This window comes from Onychomys torridus, chromosome 11 (genome assembly GCF_903995425.1).
Source record: "Onychomys torridus chromosome 11, mOncTor1.1, whole genome shotgun sequence".
NCBI lineage: Eukaryota > Metazoa > Chordata > Mammalia > Rodentia > Cricetidae > Onychomys > Onychomys torridus.
In genome coordinates this window covers 62,013,895-62,040,439 of record NC_050453.1, presented here as the reverse complement: position 1 = coordinate 62,040,439, position 26,545 = coordinate 62,013,895, and the positions used below count along the sequence as shown (strand labels likewise).

Here is a 26,545-nt window from a genome sequence, read left to right as displayed (position 1 = left end):
TTAGTCGTAGCTGGCAAAGTTTATAACCAGCTTTATAGGTTTCAGTCTTTCAAGTGGGAAATTGACCATGAAGACAGAAATGAAGTAGTCCTCATTAAAAACAAAAGGTAGATTCTGTTAAGGAAAGTTCTTATGACCACAGACTGGTGAACAGTATGCTAGAAGACTTCCTACAAAACCTCTGAGGTTTCACACATGGGCTAAACGGAACCAATGGATAGAGGGACAGAGATGGTCCAAGGCCACCTTGTTCCTCCTATCTCTAGGCTTGACTCTGTAAGTTCAGATGAATCAGCACTTTCAGGGAGAGGGGAAAGGGAGATGGCTTGCAGCGGTGAAACCTAAAAACGTGTTTTATTTTGAAGTTGTGCTTTGGATTCTCCCCAATCCAACATCGGCTGAGTGAGTCTTAGGTTCACACAAAGCATCTTCAAGCATACATACAATATTCCAGTTATCAACACCGTTTTAAAGAACATACCATTTTACACAAATGTGACATATAAATCAGACGCCACAACATTGCAGTTCCCTGGAAGATCTAAGTTCTCTTCTGAACGGAAGTCCATGCACACTAGCCCTTCCAGTGGTCTGTTCATCCTGGTGCTGGAGGGATTTCTCATCTCCTTGGGGACAAACAAGGGTGGCCCGAGGAGGCAGGCAGAGACCATCATTTCCAGTTTATAAGCTGCTGGTGGCAAACTCCTCTACTTTACAAACTGGGATGCTGGTAGCCCCACACCACTTTTCTTCCCCAAAGACTGAGTCCACACCAGGGAAAGGATCCATGCCACGAGGGGCAGAGCAGGGCTCTTGGAAGCATCATGCTGGTTTCGGGCAAGCCTATTTGAGGGAGGCTAGTTGCCCAAGGCCTGGGGTGGCTGGCTCCTTTTGGCTTTTGGGTGTAAAATCACAGTGTGCAACCTCAATTCCAGTTGAAGTGAGCTCTGCTGAGGAGGACTCTCCTCCTATTGGTTCCTACTCCTTTTAACAGGACCATCTCAGAGGCGTCAGAAGCACCAGAGATAAGGAAGACAGCGAGGCTCCCAGAGCTGGGGTTAGTAGGGAACCACTTGTACACTGTCCAGTTCATTATGCAAGTCAGCAGATGGACATCGACCAAGGGGATGACAAACACAAATAATGTACAGGGCTAAAAGAGAAGGCGAGAACAAGCGAACAGACCCAAAGTGTGGTCTTCAAGAAGCTTCGTTTTTACCTTCTTAGAGGGTAGTGTCCTGGAGAGAGGAAAAAGGGCAGGTTGGAAACTTCTATCACTTAGATTAAGAGGAATGTAAGGACGGGAGATCATTTCAGCAAGGAAAGAGATCCTTGAGTCTGAAAGCCCCCATTGGCTCAGGAGCAGTACAAGCCCAGGTCAAGATGATAGGTCAGGAAAAAGAGCAGAAAGAAATCAGGCGGCCCGAGGACCAGGGTTGTCCCCTGCAGTCTGACTCACTCTAGTTTCCCTGGTGCTGCAAGTTACTCTTCTCTTTAGTGACTCCTTCCAGCTCTCCATTCCCTTCACACAGAAAGAAACATCTGCCACTTTCTAAAGATCCAACCATTGGTCCAAAGGACCTCTTCTAGCCCGAAGCTAAGAACATTCAGATTTTCCAACCTGAATGGCAACCCACCATTTCTCTTGAACTACAGAAAAGCAATCAAGTTAAATAAAAGCACAGCTTTCAAACCAGAAGCCAGAGAGGAGGAATGAGCCTGAGTTTCACAGAGCTGCTGAAACACGTGAGCCTGAACCACGACTTCTGAGCTCTGGTGCTCTTGGGTAGCAGAATGGAGAGGAATGGGTGTTCAAGGCCCAGGCTTGCAGGCTGGCTAGAGAATTCCATGGTAGCGCATCCAAAGCAGGCCAAGGGCAGGCCCCAATATGAAGCATTCAATTTTTTACTTTTTAAAGATTCTGCCTTTGGGAAAATAATTTTGAGTTTATGGGGATTAAAGTTCCCTTAGTTGACCTTGTTTGGATAAACCAAAAAATGGTCTCCAAAGGCAGGGTCTCTAGAACTGAACAAGCGCTTTCCAAGCCCCTGCCCACCTCCAGAGAGAGCCTGATAAAAAACTAAGCCAAGGGGTAAACCTGAAATAGTTTTAATCTGGGGACAATATTTGGATTAGCAGAGAGCAACTTAAATTTTTTAAAATAGAACAGTGAACTTTAAAAATTTAAATGCCATAAAAGCTAGGAGGAAGAAGGACCCATTCCCTACCCTTTTCAAACCTGCCATAAACATAATAAAACTTTAAGACTTTTTACTCTAAAAGGAACTAGCTATAAAACTGTCTTATATCGGAAAATGTCTTACATGGAAAATGATGTGTCAGAGACAAAGACAGGAACTGAAGAAAAGTCTCTATGTTCAGAAAAACTGTAACAGCTTAGTAAGATTGGGATGTACTTCTACAGGACGGGGCGGAGCAAATGCAAAGAGCAGTGGCCAACTCACAGCAAGAGGAAGAAGACAACGCCACCCCTCATCAGAGCACAGGACTGCCCCACTCCGCTAAATTCCTGCACAGAGAGATTTCGAAGGCCCAAACAGAACGAAGTTTGTGATGAAAACAGAGACTCCCAGTGGCTTCTGTGTGAACTGCCACAACAAGAAGAGTGGTCTAGGACCAGAAGAGGCTGCACCAGAGAGCAGAAAAACCTCTGCGTGTGTGCATGAGCACGCATGCACATGAGTATATATTTATAGAAAATGAAAACTGGGCTATATATGATTTTTTAAAATTAGTACTCAAAACAAGATGCCACCGAGAGCTAGGTGGCTGCAGCCAACTGTCTGCTCAAGGTATCCTCTATGGTATGAAGGGACAGAGACATAGGCCCATGTTCCCATGTCTTGCCTTGACAGATACCATAGCAACCCGATCATGGAAAACTTGTCTCTGACTAACCTAAGAACAGTATGTACTGTAGCTAGCTGGATTACAACAGAGGGGAGCGAAGAGTGGAGGGAAGGGCCAGGAAGGGAAGAGCAGTAACAAGGGCTTCATTCTCAAGGTCTGGATAACGGGAAGGCTAATTCCTGCAAGAACAACTTAGAATCTATTTTCAACTGAAGTCTCCAAGCTAGTTAAATAGGAAGATTTTAATAACCATCAGTCTCCTTGTCTAACACAATTAAGTTATAGCCCCTAGACAGTACAAGACTTGTCGGTGGCCTGTGGGGAAGCTGATGAATTGACACCAGGGCTAGTGGCATTTGTTTTGGGGAAGACAGTTGGCTTGGGCCGTGTGGCGGGTGGTTTGACTGGAGCAGCCATTTTGACAGACTTGACGGGCCGGAAGGCACAGGCAATGTCCCCAGCAGTACTGGCACTGCGCTGGAAGGCAGGCTCAGGGTCCTTGAGGAGCTGAGTGTGCAGGGGGCTGGAGGGCTCCGATGTGGGGGCTACCACTGGGGAGGTCTTAAGGGGCTCCAAGGTGTCCAGAACCACATCAGGGGTGTGCTTAACACTGCTCTGCCGCTCCAGCTCTCGAAGCTCATTCAGGGCAGAGTTCATTGTTGCTTCAATATCCTGCAAAACAGGAAAAAGGAAGAAGTAAGTCAAACCAAGACAGATGTCCCCAAGGATCCTATTTCAACCAAATAGGACAAGCCATGAAACCCATTATAAAATGCATTATTTTACTTGGCCAAAGTCCTTGAACACATGAATGTCCAGAATGTGAAGAAAGGTGAAAGAGAGATTTTCATCATCAGGAATTTAGAAAGAGTAATTAATGGCCTCTGGATGTGACAAGGCTGTTGCACACATCAACTCATTCCACTTGTGTTACCCGCACACAATCAAGCCAGCCAAAATTTCAGCAGAAACTGGGGAGGGGCCCCTGAGGCTGCACCCCTATTGGAGGAGTATTGGCAGTTGATGGTTGCTGAGGAAGGAAGAGTCACTCACTTTTGGGGCTGGGTCTCCTGGGAGGTAGACCATGCCACAGTAGGTAGCCCTAGACCTATGCATATATGGAAAGTAGTAACTTGCCATAAATACATAGATACATAAATATATATTAGACTCGGGAGTATTAAAAAAACAATAACAAAAGAAAGACATGAGGTTGGGAGGGAAGTGAAGTGGGAGGCATTAGGAGGAGCTGGAGGTGGTAGTGGATGACATGATCAAAATACATTGCATAAATGTATTAAATTTAACAACTAAGAAAAATATTATTAAAAAAAGGAGTAGCTGAATATTTTCAACTGAGTCCTTGGTTTTAATGACAGGTGCTGAAACATTTCTGGATGAAATGACAGATAATTAAATGGAGGAGAAAGGCCATGAGTACACGGGGATTCACTATGTAATTCTCTGCATTTCTGTGTATGTTTGAAAGTGTACACAACGAATACATTTTTACAAAGTGGTGGGAGATCAAGTATGGGCTTTCTTTTTTTTTTTACTTCAAGGCCAATGGTTAATGGGGTTATTCCTTTCTCCATAAGAGCTAAGGAATGTTCAAGAACCAACTCCTTGAAGATTTATCAGGACAATGCTTCTATTTCCCAACTCACCCAAGAATGCAACTTGAAACCGTTTCCTTCTACCCAGCACCAGGAAAGGGAACCCAAGAGTGGCCAAAAGGGGGAGCCAAAGCCCACATAGGTAAGTAAGTTAGCATCCACAAATCAACAGATACTGAAGATTTTAGAAAAAATGGCAGCGCAAGTCCAGGGGCTCAACGCAGAACCAAAGACCCTTTGTATGCAAGCATCCAGTAAGAGTGCCCAGCTCCCATACCCTCCTGCAAACTTGTGCTTCATATTGTGTTCCAAAGTCACCACAGGACTCCTCTTTGGATCTTTGGGATCAAGAATACTTTCAAAGATTCTAAGTCTCAAGTTAAGTCCTAGGCTCCCAACTCAGGGCTACCTGTTCGATTGCTTGATCGAAGCTTGCTATGGATGATAGTGATTCATTTTCATACATCACTCTGGCATTTATTAGTCTTTCTTCCTCCCTCTGCAATGTCAGGGATGGAACCCAGGAGCCTATGCATGCTAGGCAAGCATTCTGAGCTTGTATCACTGAGATACACCTGTGGGCTTCTCAAACCTTTTAGAATGCTCAGGAAGAACTCTTATCTCCTAGCTCTGTCTGGTGATGCGGCTAATATGTTCACAGTTTCTAACATTTGGTTAATGGCTGGCCAAAAGGGGACCAAGGAGGATTCCCATGGTGCAAGGCAGATTACCGTCAGGAGCTTAAACAGGATAGGGGTGAACGAAGCAAGACATCACAAGCCCAGGGCTCAACACTGGGCATACCAGGTACACCTCCTTCAGCAGAGCACCAAGGAAACCAACAGAGGCCACACAGAGCTGCTATTGCCATTTCCGATCACCCCGGAAGATGAGGTGAGGAAGAGGACAAAAACAAGCCCTTTGTTCCTACCTGTTCTAACGAAAATTATATAGCTGGGAGAGACGTCTGAGAGAACTGCTCGGAGTGGCCCCAGTAGTTGGATGTTTAGAGGTTGAGTTGGGTTTCTAATATTTCATGGAAAACAGAGTCATTAATGTGGTGCAGATGAAAAGGAAGGTCCTGTAATCTGGGAGCTCGTCTGCATTGTTACCTTCTGGTCAGCTTCAATACTTTGGGGTCTTTAAGACAGAATCAGATGGTGGACTAATCATCTACCTACAAGCATTAGAGATCAGCTTTATGAAATGGGGTGATAGGGACAGACAGAGACATACAGATGTGACCTGAACTATATTTGAGTCTTGGCTTCACTGGTCTACTATTGTGTTTCTCTCTTCTATCTGTCTGTCTGTCGATCTCTGTATCTGTCTATGTCTCTCTCTACTTACCTACCTACCTAGATATCTACTTATCTATCCATCTAATTTTTCATGTGTGTGTTCTATGTGCAGAGGCCAGAGGAAGATGTCAGGCATCCTCCTCTATTGCTCTCCACCTTACCGTTTTTGGGGCAAAGACTCACTGAATTTGAAGCTTGTTGTTTTGGCTAGGCTGGCTGGCTGGCCAGCAGGTTCTAAGAATCTGCCTGCCCTTAATCCCCAACACTGGGGTTACAAGGCATACATGACCATGCCTTTTATGTGGGTGCTTCGAATTTGAGTTCAGTTCATCTTGCTTACACAGGAAGTGTTCTTATCTATTGAGCCATGTCTCCAGACCCTACCTTAAGTCTTAACACATGAAACTTGGACTAATGGACTTTTATCAAAATATTCTTAACTGCTGGCTTTAAAAGTGAACAGCCTTGCACACAGCCAGAATACGAGTAAGAAGGCAGAATGCTATCAATTCTACTTTCAGGTTGCTGGGGAGACAGGGGTAGGCAGATTGCTCAGGAAGCTGTCTTGGCAGGTTCACATGGATGGTACTTGCTGTACTCTCTACAGAATGTACAAAGCATTGGTCTGTTTTAAGTTCTGTTGATTAGCCGGGGCTGCTCTGAGCGGAACTCATGAGTGGAGGCTTACTACTTATTGTCCAAGGCCCCTCAGTTACCTGTGCAATGACTTCAGGGTCCACGGGCCGATGGTTGTTAAAGCTTTTTGACCTTCCTGCAGAGGCGGTCTTCCGGATCTGTGGACTGTCTAGCCGGTTCTTCAAGGACGAGTGGCGGCTGATCGAGTTGAGGCTCCCGTGACCGCTGATGGAACACTTATCTGGCCCTTCCTTAGGGAGATTCTGGCTCATGATGGGCTGAGAGGATGGACGGCAGCTAGCCCCCACCCCCGGGGAGGAGGAGTCAGTCAGAGAACTGCCCAGCCCATGGCTGTCACTCCGAAATGCTTTTCTGATGCTCCCAGATTCTGGACGCTTCCTTTGCCTTCAACAAACAGAAATGGCATCTGATCAGGAAGCCCTAGGTCCAAGGGAGCTAGGATTGTGATGGGGGGGTGGGGTGGAGGCTGGCACCTGGGACAGCTAAGAAAAGTCACACAGAATACCCTACCTTTTCAGTTTTTCTTTCTCTTGTTTTTTCTATGGATCTGTTCCCTCCAACCCCCAACCTGGGCAGACATGAAAAGGATACTTACTTGGTAGTTGTGAGCTTTGAGTTCTAAACATGTAAGATGCTGTCAGAAAAAAAATTGCCTGTTCAGGAGAAAGTTTCTAATGGGAGAAAGATTCATGAGGAGACCCATTCCACTGCCTGCCTGCACAGAAACCCAAGCCCCAGGTGAGAAAGTCTCACCATCACCAAGGAGGGGAGAACTGCTGGCAATAGGAGCCAACTTTTCCAAATTTCAGTTTGCTCAGCTCTACCGAGGCAAGCCTGTCACCACCCGGGCCCTGGCAAGAGGCTACTTCTTGTTCACAGACATGGAAGAGATTTTCAAGGAACTGCAGTGGCACACAGAGAGCTCACTGTATGCCTGACCTTAGGGTAGAGAGAGCGTCCACACAACTCCTGCGTCACCCAGCACTGGGCCCATTTATTTCATACCACAGAAGGCTCTCAAATGACATGACAGAGTGGGCTCCTAGCCCTACAGGTATTGCCTGCTGCTGAATAATTTTATTGTTTTGAATCAGATTTTAAAGGACCTTATCTAAGATGCCGCTGAGCTGCTCATTCAGATAGCAGCTATGTAGCAGCTCTGACTTTGAGTCTACTGAGGATGATGAGCTGAGCTGGGGACGGGGATGGTAATAGTAGGACTGCAGACGGGGTGTGGGGCATCTCTGAAGCATAGCTAATGCCTTAAGTCAGTCCTGTGCTGCTCACAGCTGAGGTCCGCTTTATCTTTCTGGGTCCAGCAGGGTGTGGACGGGAGCCATGAATGTGGCTGATCGGCAGCTCTAGCCTTGTGAGGCAGCCATTCTCAACCAGAAAAAGGATGCTCGAAAGGCCCTGCTGAATGAGCCCTCCTTTGTCAAGTTTTCCATGACACTAGTACCTCCATCTACAGACTGAAGAGATTCCTCCCTCCCATGTTCCTTCAGGGCTTCCATACAACTGCTTTTCAGTTACCTTCCATATGGCCCTTTGCCTTGCCAGATTGTGAGCTCTGAAGAGCCAGCATTGGTGCTTGGCACAAAGCAGATGGTTAATATAGGATGTGGAATTAAACTGAAACGCCACACCCCAAGAACTCTGCTGATTTCCCTTTTCCATTCAAGGATGGCTGACTCACAGATCAGAACTGCTGAGAAGGCAGACTTAGGAGACTGTGGTGGCGTCATCCCAGGCTCTATCTGGGGCATAGAGATGAGGAAGACAGAGATGCTGATTACAAGGAGCTCAGCCTGGAGGAGGAACCAGGAGTAGCACCGAGTACCAACAACTCAAGCCATTTTGGTGCAGAATGAGGGAGGGCACTGTTTTCGGCCTCAAGGAACTCAGGGTGTGAGGAAGGCATACCCAAATAGGTAATGTTGAGACTGAGTCTTGGAAGCTGAGGAGGAGTTAATCATATGAGAGGGCCCAGGAGGAGAGAGCTCTCCAAAGCAATTAGGGAACTCAAGTTTCATGGGAACGTTGTTCTAGAGGCAGTTGGGAGGTAGAAAGGCAGACTCACTCCTAGGGGCCAGGCATACTGGGGCTGTCACTCATGAACTGATTGGCTGGTGCCTGGGAAAGTGGGAGTAGACCATGCTGACATGGTTTGGTTTTGGTCCGTCCCCAGGAAATTCATCATAAGAATCTTAATAACACCAAGCAAGGAGTTCAAGGGAATGACCTTGACTTCCTACCAGATGTTTACCTTTTGGCAATTTCAGCTTTTGTTCTCTGTAATTCCTTTGTGTAAATGGCATCAGAGGCATGTTGTCTTAAAATTTAATGCCCAGGGATGAGGCTGTAACTCAGCAGTAGAGTGCTCCACTTGTATATGTGCTATGTTGAGTCCTATCCCCAACACCATAAAAACAAGAATAAAAGTGCCGATATAAACACCTAACTTCACCTCCACCATCGTCTTGGTTTCTGGCTTAATAAGCTCATGGCTTTGTGATTGCAGGATCATAATCAACACAGACTTGTAAATAAAAAAAAAAAATGTGATTAGCTGGCAGCTACTTTTTTTTAGCTTGCCCTCCTGGCAGACTGGAGGGAAGTATAAAATCCTCAGCTTGTTTACTGGTCTGGATTAAATTATGACTATACTGAGTAAGTGAGCTGAATAAGCTAGATGAACTTGAGTGTGAAAGAGATAGAAAAGATCCATGTCCCCCAACCCCTCTATTGTCTGGTTGGAAAAAAGCCAAGAGATCTGGCAACCTCATGCAGTTTACAAACAATAAGCATCTTTTATTCTCCTTCCAGTCCCGGTGTCCAGAGGCTATGGTTAACAGGGTATCAAAGTGCAAATCGTCTCAGCCCTCCAGAGTCGGAAGGTATACAAACTGTACGTCATCTCCAATCCATGTTCACCACGAGTGCCCCGGGGCTTCTCATCCTCCTGGCACTGGGTCACAGTTCAGGGTCTGGCGGAAAGAGGTCTGTAGGACTTGGTGTCTGGCCCCTTGAGATGAGATTAGTTCTCCAATAGCCTGAGTGCCTCTTGGGGAGGCAGCAGCTCATGGGCGGGCGAACGAGGAATCCCTCTAGATAGCCAGCAGGTGTGGATGGAGTTAGAACCTCAGAATATTGCTAATGGCCACAATGAAAGCTGGGGTCAGAATAAGCCTGCTGGACAGGAGTGGGCATCTGCAAAGGGACTGCTAGGGAAGGATAATACACAGTGCTAAAGCGACAAGGAACAAATGAAAAGTGATTTCTGCCAGAGTGACAGGGAGCACAGGTCATAGGATGGTTTAGGGGCTCAGCACAAAGCTTCCCTTGGGCTCAGTGCTCTTCTCTTTTCCATGGCCATGAATGTGGGATAGGGAGAACCAGACACATGACGTCTAAGTTAGCCCACCTGATGGACAGTAGCCTGGTGGCAGACATACGAAACTCTGATCTTCAGACAGACAAGGGTCGAAGCAGACATTGAATACTATCTGAATAAGAACTGGAAAAGTGAAGGCACTGATGAGAAATAGCACAAAACCAAGTTGCATAAGGTGACCAAAGCTTTGATGAAGGTTTGGCTAAGACTGCCAGAAAGTCTGGGCAGACAGACACTGCGGAACACACAGAGTACCACAGGATGGTATCAGACAGTTGGAGGCTGGGTCTACCCTCAGACCCATGTACCTCCTCAGCCCTGCCATCCACCTTGCGGCAGCAAACAACACATGGAGACTGTTAGGTGGGGGGAGCTGGGAGCCCTGCGGACAGCATAGAGCAGGGTGGGGTGAGGCCGGGGTGAGGTGAGTGAGTGAATCATTTAGGGGAGCAGAAAACGAAAAGCAGAGCTTACTTGTTGATGTTTGCAAGATAAATATCAGCTACATGACCCCCACTGGGACAGCTGGCCCCCGTTCTGGCTGTCACCTTTTCTTCAGGTGGCTCAGACATGACCTCAATCTCAGACTTGGGGCTGGACCTCTCCACGACACCGTCCTCGCTGGGGCGGAAGGGACAGGCGGGCAGGAGAAGGGAAAACACAAAAAGCAGTGTTAAATCAGCAAGATGGCCCCCCCCGGACATACACACAACCCCACACAGCCTGGAGGCAGCGGTGACCCCTGGTGGGGCTAATTCTGTGAACAGAGGCAAGGAAACCTGAGGGCCTCTGGAGGGTCATGTAAATAAAAATAAATAATCTGCTGAGTTCTATTTGATCCTCAGCTCCTCAGGAAAACTTGGCTAGGGGACACTTGGATTCAAGGCATTTGCCTTTGACCCCATGCTGCTTTCATGGGGTGGCCATGATGGGACCACCTCCTGGAGAAGGAGGTGGAAGTCCAGGCTTCGGTTTATCTGTGGTCCTGAGCACTGCTGGTAAGGACAGGCAGCTCTGTAGTGACTCTGGAGGGAGAAGCCAGTGTTGAGGCAGGGTGTGGACACACAGCCACTTCGTAGCACATCTAGCCTCGCTCAGAGTGTCCAAGATGGTCCCAGGTCTCTCCACTGCTCTCCTTGCCCCTCTGGCTACTGATGACAAAGAAAGCCCCTTCCCCCCATAATCCATCTTCTCTCGATCCTGTAGTGAAGTCATAATGCTAAATTTGGGAGGGTCCTGTCCACGCACAGATCGCCACCAGGTTTGTGATGTTATCAACACAGGGAGGATTTCCCCGAAGAAGGAGCCCAGGAGAGGCTGGGAGGGTGCAGACTCATTCAGGATATCAACCTTTAAAAACATAATCGTAAGGGAAGGACTAAAAACAGTGATAATGCTATCCTAGAGAAGTGTGAGGGGCAGAATTAGGGCAAAGGGTCAGGGAGGCAGGTTTGAATAGGCCACAAGGCTCACTACTTCCTGCCTAGGAAATATTCTCAAAGGTTGGGAACCAACAGACAGTCTATCAGAGAGATGTCTAGAGCAGCTCTGGTTTTCCTTGTTCTCTGACATCCTTTTCCCTCTTTGCCTTACTTTTCTTCATTTACAACACTTCTTAAGCCAGATTTCTCCTAAAAAGGAACCTGCCAATTTTCTTTTGCAGGTTGGAAGTACTATCAATGGCTCAGCAGGTTGGGGTGTAGATAGTTGTCTGAAAAGAGAAGTCTGGTGCGTCATGTCTGTAATCTTAGCACGGGGGAGACTAAGGCAGGAGGATTGCTGTGAGTTAGATAGTGAGTTCAGGCAGCCCAAGTGCCCAAGTTACAGTGGGAGACTGTACTGGCTGGTCTCGTGTCAACTTGACACAAGCTGGAGTCATCTGAGAGGAGGGGCCTCAGCTGAGACAATGTCTCCAGGAGATCCTACTGGAGGACATTTTCTTAACTAGCGATTGGTGGGTGAGGACCCAGCTCACTATGGGTGACGCTATACCTGGGATGTTGGCCTTGCATTGTGTAAAAAAGGCTGAGCAAGCCACGAGGAACAAGCCAGTAAGCAGCACCTCTCCATGGCCTCTGCATCAGCTTCTGCCTTCAGGTCCTTGCCCTGACTGATTTCCTGTCCTGACTTCTTTAGTGATGGATGTGTAAGCCAAATAAACTCCTTTCCCCCCAAGTTGCTTTGGTCACAGCGTTTCATCACAGCAATAGTAACTCTAACTAAGACAGTGACCCTATCTCAAAAACCAAAATGCACATACAGTAGACAGAGAAGGCTGGGTGCCTTTAATCCCAGCACCTGGGAGGCAGAGGTAGGTGGATCTCTGTGAGTTTGAGGTCACCTTGGTCTACAGAGAGAGTTCTAGGATAGCCAGTTCTACACAGAGAAACCCTGTTTCAAAAAAACAAAAACCACCCCCCAAACAAAACAAACAAACAAATAAACAAATAAAAAAACTCCCTAAAAACAGAGAAGCAAATATGTTTTCTCAGTCTGACCTTTCCAGAAAGGAAATAAGCATGGTCAAATTAAAAAGTACACACTATCATTCATTAGGCATAAATATAAATACTGGCTGGCACATTTCTAAAACAAATTGATTAAGTGGGGATTTAAAGGGAGAAGAGAAAGTGGGGAGGATGAGTTTCAGGGGTAGGGTGTTCTCCATGGTCCTAAAGCCTTAGGACCCTTTTGGGATTTAGTCTCCCTCATGCTCCTACTGTTCCAGAATTGAAGTCTCACTCCCACAGTGCAGCAGAGACCACCCTCAAAGGTGCCAGGATCCTACTTACGTGTCCTGGACTACGATGTACTGATGGGGGATGAGTCCATCTATACCATTGTGCCGGCCTTCCCACCAATCATCAGAAGCTCGCTGGTAAAGCAGCAGGGATGCTCCCTTCTTGAAAGATAGCTCCCGGGCTGTCCGTCCTACGTAGTCAAACTTGGCGATGGCCTCAATGGGCTCACATTCTGGGAAAGGCGGAGAAGAACGAAAACACGTTTTAGGAAACTGGATGAAAAGCCCACCGAGCTGGACTTACATTGGTGGAAGGATAACTCAGTGTGAAAAGTAAGCCACACAGGCTCTGTAAAGACCTAATAGCCTGGTGTTCTCTTCCCATCTCTGCTGCCTGTCTAACCCCTCTTCTGCTGGGGTAACCCATGGAGACACTGCTTCCCTGATAACTTCTTTGTTGACTCCACAGCTCCTTGTGCTGATTCCATCTATCCTCCAACTTGCCATTCTGTTTTTTAAATTTCTTTTAGGTAGTACCATGAATTGAGCTCAGGCTTGGAATGTGGATGTTCAAAGACAAGTGTTAGACCACTGAACTCTACACGCAGCCAATCACACTGCATGTTTCTGCAGTATCTCTTCTGATCATACAGTAAATCTCTCAGCCATCTAACACTTGAATCATACCATATTTTAAGCAATCTATTTGTGCCATTCATTTGTCCCAGTAGAATGTAAAACATGGAAAGTGGTTTACAATAAATATATGGAAATGCATATGAAAATATTTAAAAAGTCGAAGGGGGCTTGGACGTGCAATGTGTTTTTACTTCTGTGTGGGCTTTTCTTTCCTTATCTATCAAATGAAACTGTGGGATCTGGACATTTGGTCATCGCTGTCCTCACTTATCTGTTCTAGGCCGCAGGAGAGACTGGATAGTAAGTAGAGGGCTCTCCAAGACATAGAACCATTAAATCATAAATGCCAGTGCAGAGAGGAAGGCTGACTAAAAATAAGCCTGTGCCCATAAAGCTCTGGGTGGGAAGTCAGCCCTCCATGGGCTGGCTGAAGATCCCACTGCAGAACTAGTCGTCCAGTCTCGGTTCTCTACAGTCTCAGGTACATCACTTGACTTGCTGACCTCTTATCTCAGCTGTCCCATCTACCTTACTAGAGATAAAGCCTCTGACAGCATGAGAACAAGGCACCTCCAAATACTGAATTCTCCGGTAATACCAACTTCTCTCCTAAAGATCATGTTGAACCCTCTAACACCAGGGTCTGAACAAGAAGTCCCATCTCCCCTTCAAAAGCCGTCTCCAGACTGCAGGATTTCTGGTATGGTGGGGGGCAGGCAAAGCTCTGCAGACTGTGCCATGCCATTTTTCTGCCCATAAAATTCTGAGCCCCCTTGTCAACCGTGGAGACTTCCAGAGACCAAGTGATCATCCAGAAATGGAGGTGTAGAACGGCTGGAAGCAGGGAAAAGTGCTGGCTGGACAGACTCTAATAAATCATGGGCACTCTAGAGGGGTTTGAGGATGACAGCTGAGCATTCCACCCCTGGATGCACACTCACAGGCTGTTCAGCACACACAAATCTGTACTTTGGAAGGGTCAATTTTTCCAGTTGGCAGGCATGCAAGCGTGTGGTTTCTGTGTCCTCATTCCCTCTCCCCTCACTTGGCTTCTGTTGCGTTCTTGGCACCTAGCATCTCTATTCCCCAGGCTTAATGTTTTTCAAATGAGCTTTCCTTTGCTTTGGTTTCCAGTAACCTGGCAGCATTAGGGGCTTCTATCTACTGGACTCAGGCTAGATAGGGAGCAAGAGGTGGGGCAGGGAAGCTGAAGGACTACACAAGGTCTAGTTATTCACCTCTGGTTTGATCTCTTACGTGAGAATGTCCCTCCAAGGAAAGGAGAGACAAGAAACTCCTTTCTTCTCCTTAGGGCCCCTGCCAGCAGAGTTCACTGAACGCACAATACACACAATGGTTTCTGCTCTACTAATAGCATACCGTCATCACTCGTGTGGTGCTCTGCTGTCACATCCTGGGCGCAGTCTTCAGCAGAGGTAGTCTCTCCATGAGTGCTGTCACTGCACAGAAGAGGACAACTGGGACATCAGTATTTGCTCCGAGTTCTCACTTTGTCAGGATGGCCGAGCGGCCTAAGGCGCTGCGTTCAAGTTCTCTTCTTCCCCTTGACACAGCTTCCTTGCAACAACCCTGGGTTTGCTACACTCTAAGCACACAGCCACCAGATGCTAAGAATAAGGGGTCTCTGGAAGTTCTGCTCCCCAAACCACTTGTCACTACTCAGGACTTTAACCCTTGAGACAAAGGAAGGCCTTTGAAATGACAAAGAAACCCTTTGGAAAACACAGAACAACCCAACTGCTCAGGTCAACTCTCTTCACGAATTCATTCCCAGTTCCTAAGGAGGGAGCACAGAAGAGGGAGGCCCCCGGTTTCTATCAGAACAACAGGGTCTGGAGACCGGCTCTGACATCTGACAGCGGTTTTGTTGTAACTGTTTGAATAGATGACTGTGTGAGGAGTCACTGGTAATTTAGCGAAGGCTTTGGCATGAGGGCGCTCAGCAAGCGTTACCTCTTTACCGGTTTCCTTTACTTGGCGCCCCCAGGGTGCTGTGTGACTTACTAGCCTGTGCACTGAGGAGGCAGGAGGAGGTGAGGAGGGCAAAGGTGAAAGGATCTGCTGTAGATCATCAGATTTTTCTAGAGGCCAGGGGATGAAAGCTCGGCCAAGTTCTCAAAACAAAATTACCTTCCCTTAAATCATCCAAGGTAGAGAGTTGACAATCTCTACAGGCTCCCGAGGAAGGACTTCTTCTCTTATCTTCCGGCTCAGGGAGGACATGGATGTTCTTGAAGAGCACCCTGTCTAAAGTTTCCTCCTCTGGCAACAGGTACCAACAAGCAAACCCTTCCAGGCAGGTCTATGAACATCACCCTCCACTGCCTCCTGCCATGGAACCTCTCCCTGCCCAGTACACAAGCCTTTCCTTCTAGGAAGCTCCTTAGAGACCAGGTAAAGCCAGTCCTAGGAGGGCTCTTAAGCTCCAGAGAACACTCTGGTAGAACATCAATAGGTATTCTTCAGTGTTAAAACAAAACAAAAATGAAACACCAAAAATGTGGGTATAATTCTTCATTGTTTTCCGGGCCTAAAAACCATCCCGTGAGTTTGGTGGCATTCTGGAAATGCATCAGTGGTGCATAGGACAAAGGAAAACCTTTGCCCAGGGTGGAGGTTCATTCCTGTGCAGCCACTAAGGCATCAAAGCATCAGTGTTCACTCACAACTGCAGGGAGCCCTGGAGGGCCTGCTAAAAAGCACTCTGAGCTTTTCTGAGTCACAAGATCTGTCTGGGGTTTGAGAATCTGCATTTCATTCTGGTCCCACAGAATCTGGTGCTGTTAGTCTGGGCTTTCCACTTTGAAATCTGCACCATGGTAAAAGAATGATACTTTTTGAGGTTCCATGTAGTCCTAAAATCCCACATGTCTCCCCTCCTACACCTCTGGCCCTGACAACATGCCCAACCCTATCAACACCGGAGCTCCAAGGTCCCAGCAGCAGTCCTAGGCAACCAGAATCCAGTCTGGAGACTAGTAAGTAGGTAGTCAGAAATGTACTTTCCCACATCTGTGGAGAGCAGCCTGGTGCCTCTTCTCCCTGATGGTTCTGGTCACTTGGCCTCTCTCCAGGATTTGGGGGCTTATCTTTTCACTGCCTTAGCTCACTGTGATAGTATCTCTCTTTCTTCCTAAATAAGAGAGGTCAGGAGCAAGGTCACTGTCAATTGCTCCTTGGTGCTTCTGGCCCAAGGCCTGGGACAGCCGCACAAAGATTACCTGGGTGGTATATTCCAATAAATATCACACACACAACACACGGGTAGGGGCTGAGGAATGACCTGGGAGAAAACTAGAAGAAAAAGCTTTCACGTGTGTGTCCTGTAAACCATACTCCTTGGTCTCTGTCCCTGGGTAAGGACTGGGGATCAGGGAGCTGGGAGCACTCTGCCCCTTTATTGGTCCAGAACCTGCAGTGATCTGATACTTAAGAAGCGAAGGCCAACTTACAGGTAAAGACAAGAACTAAAGACACCATTCCACAGCTCCTAACTACTCATGCAAAGGGGAGTCATGTGCAAGAGACTGTATCCTTGGAGCTCACCTAATGGGTCACCACTAACCACCTGTCAGTGACAGAAAGCTCAGAAGCAGACCTAGGATCACAAGTCCAGGAGAAAGTGGATCCAAGGAAGCCACTGCCTTAGGAAGTTCAGAGAGGCACAAATATTGTTTTCTTCACTCCTTAGGCAGCGGTTCTGAGGGGGTCATGGAGGATCATGGACTAAGTGGCTGCTAATTAAGTAAACACATGCCTTATCCTCTCCTACTGAGGTTGATAGCAATGGGGCTGGAAGGATTGGTTCCAGATGTTAAATCTAGACAGAATCTGCTTTGGGTTGGCTATGTCTTCAGCTTCTATTGAAAAACCATTTAGGAAAGAAGGGAGGAGGTATGGAACACCAGGGGTTAGTGGAAAATGGCACTGTAAAGTGGTATTACAGTTTATGTGTGGGGTACTGGATGGAGCCTTATCCTAGAAGATGAGTCATCAGGGTTGACTCCCCAATTACTGGGGTGGGCTGAAATATTGCACTGGCCTCTCTGGGTTGCAAGGAGTTTGTCTGTAAAAGGGAAGTAGTATTCCATTTTTTGGAAATGATTCATTTGTCTAAAAGAGGTAGTCTACCATAAATGTACCCAGAGGTTCCTTTTAGAATGCTGTGCTCAGGCTAGGACATGAAAAACCTTGTCTTCATAATCTCATACTTTCCTGGGGGTGGGGAGAATTGTGCCTAACTACCCCAGATAAGTTTACACCCTTTTCTTGTCACACATTTCTAAAATCATTCTGTTGTGCCATCTTACAAACTCAGGCAGGAGATTCTGCCTCATTTGCAGAGTCTTCCTCTTAAAAACAGGATTCCCTGGGGCTCAGCTCTGTTTCCATCACAATACACAGCTTGGGCACTGTTACCTGATGAACAGCAGGTCTAAACACCATTTTGTAAACTCTCCTTTCCTGGATGTTGTCATTATCTTTCAGAATGGTCCCTAGTTATACAATATTCATGGAAAAAAAAGGGGGAGGTTTGGTGAAGTAACACTTATTCTGTAGGTGGGTCTAAGATGGGAGAACAGCTAGCCTCTGCCACCTGCAGAACCTGTAAGTGGAGATGGGAGGACCTGGCTGCTTCCTTTTGGGTTTTGCTTGACCATCTGGCCCCTATACAGTTATTATCAGGCATTCCCTCCCATCCTCCCCTCCCTGGCCCCTACCAGTAATCTTCCATGCTTCCTCCTCTGCTGTAGATGGGGCCCTCCAGCTCCCTGGGATTTGGGAAGATGTTCTCATGTTGGATGATGATGGTTTTAATCAGTTCATTCACGTGGGCTTGACAGGACACCTGGTCATGGCCCTCTGGCACTGACATCAGTGAGGGCCCGAAGCAGATGGCAAGGTTGTAGGGGTCCATCATGTTCTCTTCACTGAACTGTGATAAGCTGGAGGGAAAGGGAAGGGGGGAAATTGGAAAGCTCTCACATGAATGCCCAGAAAACACAAACACAAGAGACATTGCCAGAAGGAAAGTCAGAAGTCCACAAACTGCCACCTGCCTTTCTGGGCAGAGGCCTTCTGGGAAGTCAGGTGGGGAGAAGAGAGTGACTACCAATGGTTATTCAGGAGCCAAGGAAAGATATACGACCTGCTTGAGGTCTGACCCCTTTCTCCAGTTCCCAACCAAATCCTTATGAGTCTCATTTTTACCCTTCCCTTTGGTCTTATGCATCAGAGCCACCCTGCTCTGAGAATACACTATCTAACACTGCAGAACTGGATATGGTTCCCACAGACAACTCACTAAACAACCAAGCAGATGGGGATCTCAGCTTGCTCTGGGAAACAGTCACATCATATGCTTTCATGCATGCATACAAAAGAATCAAATTATTGGGCATTTTCTATTCCAAATACTATACTTTTAGAAAGATAGTCAGCTGATTAACTTTATTCCACCAGGACAGTGAATTCTTTTTAGAGCAGCTACTGCAACTGTTTAACATTGTCATAATATCCTCTTGTATTAGTATATCCAGGAATTAATCATGCATCCTGTTTGTGTTCTGCTTGGGGTTCCTTTGGATGTAGGCTAATTTCATTACTGTTTATTTATTTAGAGATTCTTCCCATTCTCAGTCAACAGCTGCTCTAGTCACACCCCAACCTTGGCCAAGGACCCAAGCACTCAACCATCACTATGCTTGCTGAGTCCCCATGGGTCTGTGCCTGTGGTGGTTTGAATAAGCACGGCTCATAGGCTCATATATTTGAATGTTTAGTCATCAGGGAGTGGCAATACTTGGAAGGGATTAGGAGGTGTGGCCTTGTTGGAGGAAGTGTGTCACTGGGGATGGGCTTTCTGGTTTCAAAAGCCCAAGCTAGGTCCAGTGTCTCTCTCTTCCTGCTGCCTGTGGATCCAGATGTAGAACTCTCAGCTACCTCTACCATGTCTACCTACGTACCACCACTTTCCCCACCACAAGGATAACAATGGACTAAACCTCTGAAACTGTAAGCTGTAATGAGTGTTTTCCTTTATTAGAATTGCCATGGTCAAACACTGACTAAGACACTGTTTGTCCTAGCACAGAAGTCTGGGCTGACTTTGGGCACATCCTCTACAAAGCTTGAAGGGCTATGGACATTGCTGAGGAGCTTGGCCTTCCTATGGTCATCAGCAGTAGCTTCTTGGTGTCTAATTATGACAGATGCTGAAAACAGACTTGAGCCTTTGGATACCACTGCCATTCTGGATTAGGTGAAGTTTATTTCTAGTGTGTCCCACATTCAGACTCATGTTAAAAAGCTGGTTTTCCACTAACAAATGGCTTTCTCCTCTGCTAGAGCATCTGACGTGCATCTTGTGATCCTTCTATAATCACTGTAGGACAGCAGAAATGGCATGGCATGGTGTGAACAATTGCCATGGAAAATAGCAGCTGGGAAGCACTATTATTCCACAATATCAAAACTAAATACAGAAGGCCAGTGGGGAGGGGCATCATCTCAGTGGCTAGATGGCCTCGCAGGAAATGATTTGGTTTTGCTTAAAGCAGGGATTCATTACATACCTCAGTCTGGCTTCAAACTCACTGTCTTCCTGCCTCAGCTTTCCAAATGCTGGTATCACAGTCCTGTACCACCATATCCAGTTCACAGGAATTATTAGAGATTTAATTTTAAAATCCTTCTCTGGTCCCAGAGTTAAAAGAAAACAGAGGTTTAGAAAAGACCAGGGAAATGTATGTCTGCTTTATCATCAGATTAAAACTAGAGAGAAATAGGAGAGATTATTACTTTGGTAACCTAAGCAGAAATGACCCACACATGAGATGCCATATGCTGATGATGTAGTGAGCCAGGTCCTGGTATCTTGGAGACAGAAAGCTCAGTAAAGCCTTATTTCTTTAATGTGATTGGATAGAGTTTTAGTAACAACAAGAAACCAGAGTTTCTGAGAAGTGTGATAGTCAAAGGGAAGCATTCTGTTCCCAAGAAATCTGGGTAAAAGTTCTGTAACAGATGAATGATGTGAAGTATCTTGTCCCCGCCCCTAAAGAGACTGTCCTATTCATAAGAGGCTACAGTGACAAAGATCTGGAAGAGGACATATCTTTGTGAACTGTAGTCTTATGAATCTATGTCCATTTCTGATTCCCATTAAAAACCAAACCAAATGAAAACAGAACCAAAAAAAGGACCAAGAACCTTGTGATCGCTTATCTTGGTTGTCAACATGACTTGCCTGGGAAGAAGGAACCTAACTGAAGAACTGCTTCCATCAGATGGGTTGTGAGCATATATCTTGGGAATTCTCCTGATTGCTACTGATGCAGAGGGGTGCTCAGTCCACTGTACCATAGCAGGTAAGCCGTACATGGGAGCAAGTCAGTAACCACCATTCCTCCATGGTGTCTGCTTCAAACTCCTGCCCTTGTGCACACAGACATACATACAAGTACACACACACACACACACACACACACACACACACACACACACACACACAGAGGTAATTGAGAATCTGTTGCATACCAGTCAAAAAGGCTGTCATCAAGAAAATAACTGACAATAAGTGTTGGTGAAGATGCTGGGAAAGAGGAACCCTTATATTAAGACCAGCAGCAATGTAAATTGGTGCCGCTACTATGGAAATCAGAATGCAGGTGCCATAACATGACTCAGCCCAAACACTTGGGTATATTCCTACAGGATTCTAAGTCAACATACCACAGATACAGAGTTGCATTCCCATGTGTACTGCTGCACTATTCACAGTAGCCAAGGTATGAAACTAGCCTAGCAAATAGTCTATCAACAGATGAATGGATGAAGAAAATGTAGTATCTATAAACGTGGTTATTTTATTCAGGTATAAAGAAGAATGGAATTATAACATTGGCAGGAAAATGGATAGGACCAAAGATCATTGCATAAAGTAAAATAAGGCTGACTAACAAACATAAATATCATACTTTTTTCATATGTGGGGTGTGTATGTGTGTGTGTGTGTGTGTGTGTGTGTGTGTGTGTGTGTGTAGGATGTGAAAATAAAAAAGGGACTAGGAGATAAGGGAAGGCCTAAGGTGAGGGGAAGAGAGAAGAGGAAGGGTAGTGGACGATGTGTAACATGAAAGCGGAAGTAGGCACTGTTTGGAAGAGGAAGAGGATTGGTAAAAAGAAGGGGGGCATGGGTGACAAATAAGAACAAAGCAAAATGGTGTATACGTATAAAAAGATCATAATGAGACCCATTACTTGGTATTCTAAATAAAAATAATGATAAATAGAAGTATACAATTCAGTGGCATTTTGCATATTCACAATGTTGTGTAACCATTACCTTTAAGTTGCACGTTTTCATCATCCCTGAAAGAAACCTGGCATTCACTAAACAGTTCCAACCTTCCTCTCAGTCCCTGCTATCAGGAATCTACCCTCTATTTCTATGGATTTGCCTGTTCTGGAGATTTCATATAAATGGAATCTTACAATATTTAGTTTTTATTGCCTCAACACAGTGTTTTCAAGGTTCATCCATATGGTTGCATGTGTCAATACTCCATTCCTTTTTATGCTAAACAACATCCTACTATATGAACATTTTGTGAGCTTAGAGGCAGAACTTCCCCAAGCTGCACGTTCAGATGAGATCCACAGCCCTAACGCAACATCTTGTTCACCACAATGTGAGGCTGGACCACTAAGCTGCACCTCAAGTGTCAACCTATGGACACTATTAGTTTGCTTCCTTGAGATTCAATACTTGTACAATATAAGAACAAACTTCAGCAAGGACTAAAGTGTACATCCCCAAAGTGTGGGGCCAGGTAAAGTCTCTATGAGGAACCACCTGCCAACTCCTGATGCAGTTGTTGGCAGCTGCACACTTTATCAGCTGTCATCTTCCCATGGAGACTTCACAAATTGTGTCCTGTATGCTACTATATTCAGAAACACTGTGAGGATAAATGCTTTACCTTTTCCATATAACACCTTGTTGAACAATAATTCAATACTTAAAAAATATATATACACAATATTTTTAAAAACTATATACATACAAACAAATTAATAATAATTTCAGTGCTTTTTTCCCTAATAATGGCCATTGTCTCTTATACTGTATCATGCTTACTCTATTTTTTCTCTCTCCTGAAAGTCCAGGAAAGACAAGTTAATCTATGTCTTCCCTGTTTCTACCAGCTGGTCTATTTGGCTGCCTCTGTCATGCTCCTAGTTCATGGGGGACTTACAAGGCTCAGGTTAAGGGAAGGTATGGTTGATGTGAACAAGCAGTGACTTGGGCCCTAAGGGGACTGGCTAACCATAGAGTAGTGAGAAGTGTTTCCAGGCTTTGAATGAGCACACTGATGAGTTATGAGGAATTCATCTCAAGGACAGATGGGGTGCTGAGTTAGGACTCTGTCAGACTTAACTTTGGGGAAGATGCAGACTACAGAGTCAGGATTCTCTGTAGTTCTGTGTTGGGATAGGTGATGATGTGGGCTTCCCAATAAGGTCTTAGGCAGGGGCTATTAATCCCAGATATTTATAAGGCTGGCCTGATCATGAATGTCTAAATAGGATGAAGCTTGTGAAATGGACTCTAAAGCTGTAGTCATTTTAAACAAAGACTAATAACTATGTATGACAACTTTATATTCACAAGGTATGTGCTAAAACTAAAGCATTCTGGCCCTCTGGTTTATCTTTTGTTTCCCCGTTTTGATGGATTCAGGAATCCATGGAACTATTTCTTGGCTATATGGAAACTTAGAGCCAGCATGATGATAGATGAGAACATGGAGAAGGCTGGGGACCATGATTAACTATGCTTGTCGCACCCAGTGTTCAAAGTATATCCTAAGGCTGACCCTTTCTGTCATCTTCTGGCCAACCAACACCTCAGCTAGACTATGCCATGGCCTTCTTCTTTTAGACCTTCTCAGTAACTTCTCTACAAGTAACTGGCAGGCTTGAAAATGAATACCTAAATGTCAAGATCTTATCATTTTTCTCTTAAAGTCTTTGAAGTCATTTCCCAAATTCAAACTTCTTATTTATTACTGTGACTCTCAAGTCTTCAATGTCCTTATAGCCCTCCTTTCTCTCCGTTCAGGTTATGCTTATAGCTGGTCTTTTCAGACAGGCCTTCATGGAGTGTACATCTCTAAACCAGCTCTTCTTCTTTCATCTTTTGTCCACCAGGACCTCTGAACTCTCTCCCCATCTTTACTCTCTTTTTCTTTCAACTATTCCACCCTATCTATCTACTATTGCCTGTTTCTTTCCTTGGACCATGATCTAATGATAAAAGGCTTTTCTTTTTTCATTTAACATTGTATTGTTTAATAGCGTAGCACTGCAGTTGGTATATGGCAGATGCTCAGTAAGTGTCTGTTAGGATGGATGATTAGACATAGATCCATATGAAAGTCCTGAGTAGTCAAAGCCAAGTTTTTCACTGTGAAGGCTACTCACTGATTGAGGAAGGCAAAGAGGTATCTCATGATAATCAGAGTGGGTTTGGGCAGGGCCAGAAGGACTTTCCGGATATGCACAGCTCTCTCTTGCAGGTTGTCCATCGCTGAAAGAAAAAAGGCACGTGTTACCCTGCAGTATGACTACAATCCGGGAGAGGAACAGTCAGAATCTTCTTTTCACAAGCAGTGTAATTCACAGAGCAAGCAGAGCCAGCCCACAGACAGGCCTGGCACAGTGACATGAGTTTTATCTTGGATGCTCTGTGGAATGAGGCTGCTACAAGAGACCACATGCGGGACCCACAGCCTGGCTGATATGGGACACAAGGTGTATGTTCCATGGGCACAGATTGCTAGTTTCCCCACTCTAAATAGCAACAGGCAGAGAGCTGACCTTAGTCCTGTCATGACTACTGAATGCTCAGCCTTGAAGGGACAGAGGCTGTGTGAGCCCTTCCTTGAGCCCTGTATGCTCAGTTACCTCTTCCTCCTCTGCATAAGTTCGGCTTCCACTTTCCTTCTCTAAAGTAGAGATGAACAGAGCCTGACTACAGAGAGTCAAGAGCAGGACCCTGGATAAGTAGTAAAATCTGTCAAAAAGACTATAGAAGATTCCTGACTTTTGTGCTGTGGTCATGCTAGTACAGACTGGGCCATCTGCCTGTGGCCTCTGTCATGAACAGCCTCTGACTTCCCCAGTGTGCCAAGATGGACTTGATCTGGCTGTCTTATATGAGTAAGAAATAGTAAATACTGGATTGGGAGCAAGAGTAAGAAGAACTGGGGAGCTGAGGTTCTGGTGTGTCTTGGCAACTCCAGTCCCATGGAGGAGACTTCACTTGGAAAAGACACGAGGATATGCCCTAAGTAATGCATGTATGCAACTGTCCACATAACTTCTTTCCATTAGACTCTCACAGATACAGGGGCAACAAAGAGAATTAGTGTCCCAGACGTCCCAGGCTTTTCTCAGAACAACAAGAGAAGAACAAGAAAGTATGCAGAACAAATGCTGGGCCAAACTGAAAATTCAGGAGGCATGAAGGCCTTTTCAACACAGGAAAATTCTTTTCTGTATTTACTCTCTTCACTTTCTGAAGCCATCATACAGACAGGGTCTATGTAGTGCTATCTTTATGTCAACTTGATACCACCTAGAGTCCTTTGGGAAGGGGAACCTCAACTAAGAAAATGCCCCCACCAGATTAGCCTGTGGGTAAGTTTGTGGTGTGTTTTCTTGATTAATGTGGGAGTACCCAGCTCACTGTGGGGGCTGATGGTCTCAGGTGCTATTAGAAAGCAGGCTGAGCAAAGCATGGGGATCAGGCCACTATGCAGCACCCCTCCATGGGCCTCTGCATCAGCTCCTACCTCCAGGTTCCTGCCCTGTTTGAGTTCCTGTCCTGACTTCCCTTAGTAATGGAAGTGTAAGATGAAATAAACCCTTTCCTCCTCAAGTTGCTTTTGGTCACTTTCCCCCCAGTCACAGCAATAGAAACCCTAAATAGGATAATTGGCTTCCTGAATAACTTGAGATTAATTTAAATTTCCATGGCTTGCTTTCTGTGGAATCAAGTGATCGGATGCTTCAGTATCATGAACTAAACTAAATGTCTAGGAATAGCTTTCCAAGCCCTAAAAGAGAACTCTAAAGAAAACAGAGCTCTTTCTCTAGGAAAATGGTACTTTTTCTTGTTTGCAGACACATGTGAATATGTGTAGCAGGTAATCCATGGTACACATAAAACAAGTAGGGAGCAGGGTCAGTGTTTACTTTCCTCTGGTCCTATTAATAGCACAGACACTGTGTATAAGCTAATATAAAAGCATTTTCCTAAAGATAATAAACCCAGAGATGTGAAGGAATTAATGACTGAGATAAATTAGAAAGGAAAAAGCCAAGAGTCTTGACTTAGACTCCACACTATTACTGTTAAATCATTCTTTGTTTTCTCCCAACCAGGGAGAAAACAGTGGAGATAAAGAAGCAAAACCCACTGGTAGAAATAAAGAAAAACTTTACTGAAAAGCTTATGATGAAATACACTGATGGAAATTTCCAAATATCTTGCTGCCATTCGTGGGGTATAATGATACTTACTGACACAGGCAATCAAGTCATGGAAGATGTCCTTGGGGAAGAGTGGGTGTTCCAGCCCCCGGAAGTAAAGCTTGAGGACACCAGCTATGGAGTCCATGTCGTGGTCATTCTGGTCCCCAGCCAGAGGGTCCTCTCCTGAAGACAGGTAGCCCCCACCCGAAAGAAAGAGAGTTAGGCAAATCACATAGCATCCTCATTTCATTCTCTCTATCCAGCGTGACGGCCATGATGTGGCAGACTGTTCAGGCTAATCAACATTCCCTGTGGGTTGGGAGTGGAACCAAGATTCTCTCACAAGAATCAGGAAACTGAGAGGAGCCTGAGCTTCTGGTGGAGAGAAAACAAGGCCAGGAGGCCAGCTTCTCTGACAACCGTATCAGAGGACACCTACTGACAGAATAGTCATCCCACAATCCCAATGGAAATTTTCATATCAAGTGTAATTAAATTTAATGATAACACCAACCTTAAATTGAAACTATATATATCCATTACAGTGACAGAAATTGCCAAAGCTTGCCCATTACCTTAATAGACCACAAGATGATAAATGGGATACAATGAACAGGCACATTAGCCTTGATATTAACTGCCACCAAGGGTTCTGGATGAGGCTATTAACTGTCTGGATATATAGCAACTACTCGGGTTTTGGCAGATCATCATAGGAATGAGGCAGGATGGGTGGGGCTAAGGAAGAAGGAAGCTGGGACGT

At 45.6% G+C, this 26,545-nt stretch overlaps 1 protein-coding gene across 8 annotated transcripts in view; it reads right to left on the bottom strand.

Annotated features, from left to right (window-relative positions):
• Window positions 1-335: 335 nt before the first annotated feature.
• The window catches only part of Srgap2 (SLIT-ROBO Rho GTPase activating protein 2), a 221,896-nt gene continuing 195,686 nt past the window's right edge, over window positions 336-26,545 (bottom strand). For 3 of the 8 annotated variants that reach the window (XM_036202869.1, XM_036202871.1, XM_036202870.1), the window contains exons 16-23: window positions 25,831-25,965; window positions 23,728-23,833; window positions 17,961-18,185; window positions 14,599-14,678; window positions 12,632-12,812; window positions 10,314-10,460; window positions 6,505-6,829; window positions 336-3,543 (exon numbers count right to left, since the gene is read on the bottom strand). In XM_036202869.1, the coding sequence (XP_036058762.1) occupies window positions 3,160-3,543; window positions 6,505-6,829; window positions 10,314-10,460; window positions 12,632-12,812; window positions 14,599-14,678; window positions 17,961-18,185; window positions 23,728-23,833; window positions 25,831-25,965 (1,583 nt within the window). In that variant the 3' untranslated portion in view covers window positions 336-3,159. Of the gene's footprint in view, window positions 3,544-6,504; window positions 11,190-12,631; window positions 12,813-14,598; window positions 14,679-17,960; window positions 18,186-23,727; window positions 23,834-25,830; window positions 25,966-26,545 lie in introns of those variants that run through there. The other 5 variants (XM_036202876.1, XM_036202875.1, XM_036202874.1 and 2 more) reach the window with 4 other exon arrangements.